Source organism: Camelina sativa, chromosome 16 (assembly GCF_000633955.1).
Source record: "Camelina sativa cultivar DH55 chromosome 16, Cs, whole genome shotgun sequence".
In the NCBI taxonomy this organism is placed as follows: Eukaryota; Viridiplantae; Streptophyta; class Magnoliopsida; order Brassicales; family Brassicaceae; genus Camelina; species Camelina sativa.
This window is the reverse complement of record NC_025700.1, coordinates 3,826,134-3,835,521: the sequence shown is the minus strand read 5'-3', so window position 1 is coordinate 3,835,521 and position 9,388 is coordinate 3,826,134. Positions and strand designations below refer to the sequence as shown.

At 41.3% G+C, this 9,388-nt stretch overlaps 1 protein-coding gene across 1 annotated transcript; it reads right to left on the bottom strand.

Moving 5' to 3' along the window:
- LOC104753330 (putative F-box protein At2g19630) lies at positions 7,021 to 8,259 on the bottom strand. The gene has a single exon (XM_010475597.2). It carries the CDS (start codon positions 8,233 to 8,235, stop codon positions 7,021 to 7,023), a length of 1,215 nt encoding a protein of 404 aa, XP_010473899.1. The 5' UTR covers positions 8,236 to 8,259.

Sequence of the window (9,388 nt, the reverse complement as noted above, 5' to 3'; positions counted from 1 at the left end):
TCTTCAACAAATCTGAACTTCTCAGACCTGACATCAAAGCAAACGACTATGGAATCCTCTCCATACATATCGGTAGCAGCTGTGTAATACAAAACACCATTGATGCATATCTCTTTACTCTGAAAAACATAATGGTGTCTGCGACATTCTATCATTTTCCATGAAGGTTCCCTAGTTCCTAATGTTAGAACTTGATGCTCCTCAAAATCAGGTCTCTTCCGTTAACTAACCATGTCATGGACAATACCTTGTAGATTTTACCAATGGGATCATACCCTAAATAGCTATGCAGCCCAACCCTCCTCATTGTCTTCACCTTTGGTAAAAGAAAAGACTGTCCCGTGCTAGGGTTACATATCACCAGCTATCAGTGAAACCTTGGGCATCACGTTACGTCTTCAAGAATCAAGTCACACGATATGGAAAGATATGATTACGATACGCTAATAACTGTAATTGATTGTAATTAATGTGTAGGAGATTTTCTCTGTAGTACATAAGGGATGATTATGCATTCCACAATAAGATAGAAAAACATTCTTTCGATCGTGTCTCCTCTTCATGGTATCAGAGCACGGAATTTGATTTCTTTCCTTTGCTAAGAAACCAAACGAACCCGACCGATGACGAACAACGAAGGTATTATTCCTCCGATGAACCCGAACCCGACCACGACAGCTGCGACAACAACGACCACGACGGAGGTGCGACGAACCATCTCTCCTTACGACTTGACGGCGGCCGATAATCCAGGGGCTGTAATCTCACATCCATTGCTCACAGGTGCAAACTACGATGAGTGGGCTTGTGGGATGAAGACAGCTCTATGCTCTCGAAAAAAGTTTGGTTTCCTTAACGGGACCATTGCACGACCAGCGGAAGGTTCACCAGATTTGGAGGATTGGTGGACCATTCAGGCGCTTCTAGTGTCGTGGATCAAGATGTCTATTGATCCGACACTCCGTTCTAATATCTCTCACCGAGATGTGGCCAAGGATCTATGGGATCATTTGAACAAGAGGTTCTCTGTCACTAACGGACCTCGAATTCAGCAAATCAAGGCTGATCTTGCATGCTGCAAACAGAGAGGTCTCCCGATTGAGACTTACTTTGGGAAGCTGACTCGCATTTGGGATAGTATGGCTAGCTATCGTCCATTAAGGCTGTGCAAATGTGGGAAATGCGAGTGTGATCTTGGAACTCTTCAAGAGAGAGATCGAGAAGAGGATAAAGTCCACCAATTCTTGTTTGGACTTGATGACACGTTGTATGGGACCGTGAGATCAAGCTTAGTCTCGCGAGTTCCCATTCAACCAATGGAGGAAGTTTACAACATTGTTCGTCAGGAAGAAGACTTGGTGAAAAACGGCACTACAAACATGGAAGAATCTAGTGGTGTGACTGCATTTGCGATTCAAACAACACCACCTTACCGAAGAGAAGAAAAAGACAAGCCGGTGGTGTGCAAACATTGTAACCGTGTTGGCCATTCCAGTGATAGTTGTTACGGTGTTATCGGTTATCCAGAGTGGTGGGGAGAGAGGCCGAGATCTCGCACTTCAACAGGACGTGGTCGAGGCCGTGGTGTATCCAATGGAGGCGCTGGACGTGGACGTGGAGTCTCGTTTGCTAATGCGGTTCACGTTGCGGCACCTTCAAACTCCGCAAACTCCGCGAGTGCTCACTATGTTGTGACAGACAATGATCGTGACGCTGTGAAGGTGAGCGACTCTCAGTGGCGAGCAATTAAGAGTCTTCTCAATGCTGGTGTTCTCAACGAACCGAAGAAGTTAAGCGGTATGTCTTCTATTCCTTTTTGGATCATGGATACAGGTGCTTCTCATCATTTAACTGGGAGATTAGATCTGTTAACGGATGTTAAAGACATGTTGCCTGTGGGGATTATATTAGCTGATGGTAGAGAACGAGTATCTATCAAAGAAGGGTCTATACGGCTTGGGCCGAATCTGATCTTGCGATCTGTTTACTATGTTGAAGGGTTTCAATCTGATTTGATCTCTCTTGCTCAGTTAATGGATGAGAATCGGTGTGTAGGACAATTGGCTGATCATTTCCTTGTTGTTCAGGACCGTACTACGAGGACGGTGACGGGAGTTGGTAGACGTATGGGAGGGACCTTCCACTTTAGGAGTATGGAGTTTGCTGCATCGGTAGTGATTAGAGATGAGAAGTCTTTTGAGCTTTGGCACAATAGGATGGGTCATCCTGCAGCTAAAGTAGTTGGTCTACTTCCTGTAGTTTCTAATGTCATTCCTTCTGCAATTTCGAATAAAGCGTGTGATGTATGTCTCCGCGCTAAGCAAACAAGAAGAAGTTTTCCAATTAGTGAGAATAAAACAACAAGGATTTTCGATTTGGTTCATTGTGATTTATGGGGTCCTTATAAGACTCCAACTTATTCCGGAGCCCGTTATTTTTTAACCATTGTCGATGATTATTCACGTGGTGTGTGGATTCACTTGTTGAATGAAAAATCAGAGGCTCCTACGCATCTCAAACAGTTCATTGCAATGACTGCACGACAATTTGACAAGCCTGTTCGAATGATCATGAGTGATAATGGATCTGAGTTTCTTTGCTTGGGAGAGTTCTTTAAGCAACAAGGCATCCTACACAAAACGTCTTGTGTCGGGACACCTCAACAAAACGGGAGGGTTGAGAGGAAGCACCGTCACATTCTGAATATCGCTAGAGCTTTACGATTTCAAGCAAATTTGCCAATCGAATTTTGGGGAGAATGCGTTTTAACGGCTGGTTATTTAATCAATCGCACACCAAGTTCAGTTTTACAGGGAGTCACACCATATGAACGAATCTATAACTCCAAGCCTTCTTATGAGCATTTGCGTGTCTTCGGCAGCCTGTGTTATGCTCATGACCAATCCCACAAAGGAGACAAATTTGCGGCTCGTAGTCGCCGGAGTGTGTTCATGGGGTATCCTTATGGGAAGAAAGGTTGGCGTCTATATGATCTCGCAAAACAAGAATTTTTTGTTTCCCGAGATGTCATCTTCTGTGAAACTGAATTTCCATATCGCTCACCCACGACGGTTGCAGACGACGACGAAGAGGTGTTTCCTTTGTCGAGTTTATTTCACGAAGAAGAAGAAGACTTATTGGGCCTGTCTCATAGTTCACTCAATTCAGACATTGATAATAGGCCTACACCAAGCCCAGTTCCACATGTTTCTTCACCAGGCCCATTTCTTACTGAACCTGCAATTGCCCCCGATGAACGTGTAACACCGCAACCCGCAACTACGGGTCTTCACGATGACTCCACTGCACCGGTAGTCGAACCACCTCCTAGAGCACCTCGTCCGCCGGTGGTTCCGGTTCCCACACCGGTTGTGTCAGATCCGGTCGTTGCTCCTACATTGGGTCGTGGGCAACGCCAGAAAACCCAATCTGTCAAATTAAAGGATTTTGTGGTAAGTACCACTTCGAAGGCGATGACTTCTCAAAGTTCATCCACGTCTGAGTATCCAATTGCTAATTACGTCAATTGTGAGCGGTTTTCTCCTCAACATCAGGCATATTTGGCAAAGATAACTTCAGGTGTGGAACCTAAATCGTTTAAAGAGGCCATGGAAGATGAACGCTGGAACAATGCTATGTCTAGCGAAATTGATGCTCAAGAACGGAATCATTCATGGGATGTGGGTGATTTACCACCAGGAAAAAAAGCAATTGGCTGTAAATGGGTGTATAAACTCAAATATCGATCTGATGGGACCTTAGAGAGACACAAAGCGCGACTTGTTGCTCTTGGCAATAAACAAACAGAGGGTGAGGATTATGGCGAGACGTTTGCGCCAGTGGCAAAGATGGGTACTGTTCGACTATTTTTGGACACTGCAGTGAAACGAAACTGGGAGGTCCATCAGATGGATGTGTACAACGCTTTTCTTCATGGGGACCTCGAAGAAGAGATTTATATGAAACTCCCTCCTGGCTTCAAAGCTTCTGACCCAAAGAAGGTATGTCGTCTTCGCAAGTCCATATACGGTTTAAAGCAGAGTCCTCGGTGCTGGTTTGAGAAACTATCAACGGCTTTGAAAAAATTTGGTTTCGAACAGAGCTTGTCAGATTACTCGCTGTTTACAATGGATAAAGACGGTGAACAACTTCATGTTTTAGTCTACGTTGACGATCTTATCATCACCGGCAGCACCATGACAGTGATGCAAGCCTTCAAAGACTACTTATCTACATGTTTCCACATGAAGGATTTGGGACCCTTGAAGTATTTTCTGGGCATTGAAGTGGCACGCAGTCCCTCTGGGATGTACCTTTGTCAGCGAAAATATGCCCTTGATATCATCTCGGATTCAGGCTTACTTGGTGCTAAACCGGTGGCATTCCTCTTGAGTCGAATAACAAGCTAGCATTGTCGGCCTCACCTTATCTACCACATCCAGCAAAGTATCGACGGTTGATCGGCCGTTTAATCTACTTAGCTGTCACGCGACCAGACTTGGCATATTGTGTTCATTTCATTGCTCAGTTCATGCAGAAGCCAAGGGAAGATCATTGGGAGGCTGCTCTCCGAGTCGTTAAGTATCTGAAAAACAATCCTCGCCAAGGTATTTTGCTGCGTGCAGCTGGTTCTTTTCAGTTCACAGGTTGGTGTGATAGTGACTACTCCGGCTGTCCGTTAACAAGACGTTCCGTCACTGGTTATTTCATTCAACTGGGTGGCTCTCCGATATCATGGAAAACGAAGAAACAAAAGACAGTCAGTCGATCCTCGGCAGAGGCCGAATATAGGGCAATGGCACACATTACTCAAGAGTTGATATGGCTGAAGCGAATTCTATTGTCTCTTGGAGTTAAGCATGACGGCTCCATGCTTGTTCGTTGTGATAGTGAAGCAGCTATTCACATCGCCACAAACCCCGTCTTCCATGAACGGACTAAACACGTCGAAGTGGATTGCCATTTTGTTTGGAATGAAGTCTTAACCAAGAACATCCGCCTTCTTCATGTTGGTACTGGGTCGCAGCTTGCAGACATACTTACAAAACCATTGGGCACTCAAGACTACGCTCAGTTCTGTGTCAAGCTGGGCATACAAGATTTGCATGCTCCAACTTGAGGGAGGGTATCAGTGAAACCTTGGGCTTCACGTTACGTCTTCAAGAATCAAGTCACACGATATGGAAAGATATGATTACGATACGCTAATAACTGTAATTGATTGTAATTAATGTGTAGGAGATTTTCTCTGTAGTACATAAGGGATGATTATGCATTCCACAATAAGATAGAAAAACATTCTTTCGATCGTGTCTCCTCTTCACCAGCTCCAACAATGGATTTGTCCTCCCCCTTACGATCCGCTCACTTCTAAAACAGAAGAAGCCATTGACAGGACTAATATTAGCGTAACGACGATGAAAAGAAAAACGCGTTTTATAGTTGACTGTTACAGCAGCAGGCGAGTTGTTCTTCTCATCTGGATTATTTTGAGGCTGAGGTGACGAGAAGAACAAAATACTATCGTATCCTTTGAAGGCGAAAAATATCCGCGTGCGAGCGGAAGATTTAGTCAAGAACAACTCCGTGAAATGGGGAAGTGCAAGTATGGTGGTCCAGTGCTGCGATACGCAACGACATCTCGCTATAGCTTTCGCCGGCAATCTCAAAAGTATTTCGATGATGAGATCAACATGGATCGGCCCTGACCCTGAGCTTTCTCCTCCATTCATTGAGGTTGTATTGCCATACAATAAGTTTAGAACCCTAGAAAGAGTACTCTACACTTCCACGATTGTAGGAGGCCAGGCCAACCTTGAGAAAGAGTACGACCCTAAAGTTTATCTCAATGGGCTGAGACGTAGTCCAACCTGGAGCCCCTATAAGGTGAGATTCTTTAATCCCTAATTTTTTTTTTAAGTCGGATTTTGAGAAACAAGTCCTAACGTCGTCACGTTGAACTATGTTTATGTCCTCTGTTCTTCCCAATTCATTCATCATGATCAAAGATTTTTTACCCACTCACGAACAAGAATTTTTTAATTAATGTGTAGTTGAAAAAGAAAAAAAAAGTTACGATGACAAAAAAAAAAAAATAAATAAGTAGAGAAGAAAACAAAACACCAATAGTTTTTTGGAAAACCCAAAATAATGTAACCAAAAACAAACATAAAGTAGATTATTACAAAAGTCATAAGATCCCATCCATAGGAATTGACGAGAACCAAAAGATAAAAGTAGCTTTTGGCACAAAAGATAAATAACAAAGTCTTAACTACAACAGTAGCTCAAGATTAACGTTCTCGACATGGTCTAGACAGGTGTAAACCTTACGATTCTTACCCGCTTCCAGTCCATGGATTGCAACTCTTACGATCGTCTTTCTCTCGATATTGCAGTAGAGAAGGCATGAAGGCATCATACGTTCTATCCAGAACACAACTTCATTTGTTCGAGTCACTCCAACAAAGTGTACCTCGGCAGTTCCCACTATATCTTTCCACAAATTAGGAGGAAATAAGTATGTATGCTTCGACCATACTTGCTTCTCGGCATCTTCTAGAACCAGCAACTCAAGACTTCCATCAAAAAACCAATCAAAATCACACTCATATANCTGGAGCCCCTATAAGGTGAGATTCTTTAATCCCTAATTTTTTTTTTAAGTCGGATTTTGAGAAACAAGTCCTAACGTCGTCACGTTGAACTATGTTTATGTCCTCTGTTCTTCCCAATTCATTCATCATGATCAAAGATTTTTTACCCACTCACGAACAAGAATTTTTTAATTAATGTGTAGTTGAAAAAGAAAAAAAAAGTTACGATGACAAAAAAAAAAAAATAAATAAGTAGAGAAGAAAACAAAACACCAATAGTTTTTTGGAAAACCCAAAATAATGTAACCAAAAACAAACATAAAGTAGATTATTACAAAAGTCATAAGATCCCATCCATAGGAATTGACGAGAACCAAAAGATAAAAGTAGCTTTTGGCACAAAAGATAAATAACAAAGTCTTAACTACAACAGTAGCTCAAGATTAACGTTCTCGACATGGTCTAGACAGGTGTAAACCTTACGATTCTTACCCGCTTCCAGTCCATGGATTGCAACTCTTACGATCGTCTTTCTCTCGATATTGCAGTAGAGAAGGCATGAAGGCATCATACGTTCTATCCAGAACACAACTTCATTTGTTCGAGTCACTCCAACAAAGTGTACCTCGGCAGTTCCCACTATATCTTTCCACAAATTAGGAGGAAATAAGTATGTATGCTTCGACCATACTTGCTTCTCGGCATCTTCTAGAACCAGCAACTCAAGACTTCCATCAAAAAACCAATCAAAATCACACTCATATAAACCTAGTTTACCATTGTAGTCTATCAGATATCCATCAAGCGCTGCTCCATAGACATCTTCCACGACTATAATAGACTTAAAACTTTCAGACCTTACATCAAAGCAAACTATCATGCAATCCCTTGAAGACCTATCAGTAGCTGGATAATACAAAACACCATCGATGCATATCCTTTTACGAGGCAAATCATGAGATATGCGACACTCGACCATTCTCCACGAAAGTTCTCCAGTCCCTAAAGTCAGAATTTGATGCTCACCACACTCCCATGCATTTTCATGACGTCTGGTCATGGACAATACCTTGAACTGTTTATCAACTGGATCATATCCCAAATAGCTTATCACCTTAACTCTCTTTGTCGTCAGTTTGGGTAAAGGTAAGGACTGACCGGTGCTAGGGTTACATACCACCGGCACCGTTTCCGTCCTTCCCCTTGAGATCTCCTTAGTATAAATAAGACAGACCAAGCCATGAATAGATTCACTCATTTCACAAAAAACACCATCAAAGGAGAGCCTCATATGATAATTAGCGACTATGGGAGAAGAGTTCTCATCCGGATTTTGAGGTTGAGGGGAGGAGAAGAAACAGAACCTGCCGTGTTTTTGGAAGGCGACCAATAGCTGCGGGCGAGCCAAAGATCGAGTCAAGAACAACTCATTGAAATGGGGAAGGCGAAGTGTGGAGCCCCATAGCTTCGATACGCAGCGACATGCAGCTACAGATTTCGCCTGCAGCCTCGAGACTATGTCGATGGTTTGATCAACTGGGATGTGTGGCGATGAGTTTTCTCGTTCGTTCTCTGGTCGTGCATTGCGTTGGGTGATGGTAAGACGATCCTCCGAGACGGTTTTTCGCCGTTTTTTCATGGCTTACGGCGACTTCGGCTCTTCTCTTTCACTTTTTCAAAGGGAATGACCTAATGAGTATAACCTGAAGCTTATCTAAACGGCTAGAGATATATTGTAGTGCAAACTGATTTGTGACAATGGTTTGAGAAGAAGCCCATGCAAAAATTATAGATGGGCGTGTTTCTTTTCTTAGTGGCTCAACTAACCACCACGACTAAAAAAAAATAAAGGCCTGGCCCAACTTATTATCACGGGCGATGAGATAGCGTTTTTAATAACATTATCTTATTACAAAAATAATGTTTCAAGGTGTTATTAATATTCTTATTTTTTGTAGTGCCCAAATATTTTCATTATTCATCGTAAGTTCGTAACCTTCAAATTCTAAAGATGTTTAAAAAATTTACACAAAAAAAGAAAAACAACAAATAATGAACTTTTTAGGTGCTGATTTTATAGTACTTTGTTGTCCTGTTGGTCTTTGTGTGTCGCTGGGATTGTTTTTTTGCCATTGAAATAGTATAGTTTTCAGGTTGGTCATGCGACTATTAAAAGAATATGCAGTACTTTCTCCGTTTCAAAATAGAAAATATTTTAGATATTTATTTTATGTTATAAGATACTAGGGGGTTTTACAAGTATCTATATAAATTTAAATGTATTAATAACCTTTAATCATTAATATGTTGAATATTTTCTAACTAAATAAAATAATAATTTAATTAAAGAAAAACAAACTATCTTAATTAAAGAAAAACAAATTATCTACCCAATATGATGAATCTTTAGAGCATGTTGAACCTTTTCTAACTAGTTGAATCTTTTACCTTAAACATCTTTAGAGCATGTGTAAAATACACCCGTTAAATTTTCCACCAATATAACATATTTTTTTTGTAGTAAAGTGTAATCTTTAGTTTTAGAATATGTTCATAATTTTAAACTTTCACTAGGGCCAAACCAGTTATGCTACAAAAAAATCTCAGAGTTCTAAAAGGCCTAAGAGCAATTCCACCATAGTCACGCCCAAACGATTCTCAAAAAGCAAATAAAAAAATAGATTTTAATTAAATGATTTCTTTTTATTATTTTTTTAATAAATGAACCAATAGATGATCGGGAACTCAGAGAGCAATGTTTCTTAAATTGCTTAACTAAGTAACGTTTCTCT

Excerpts from the sequence above, each read along its gene's own strand:
- LOC104753330 (XM_010475597.2), bottom strand. The coding sequence starts at position 8,235 with ATGAAAAAACGGCGAAAAACCGTCTCGGAGGATCGTCTTACCATCACC.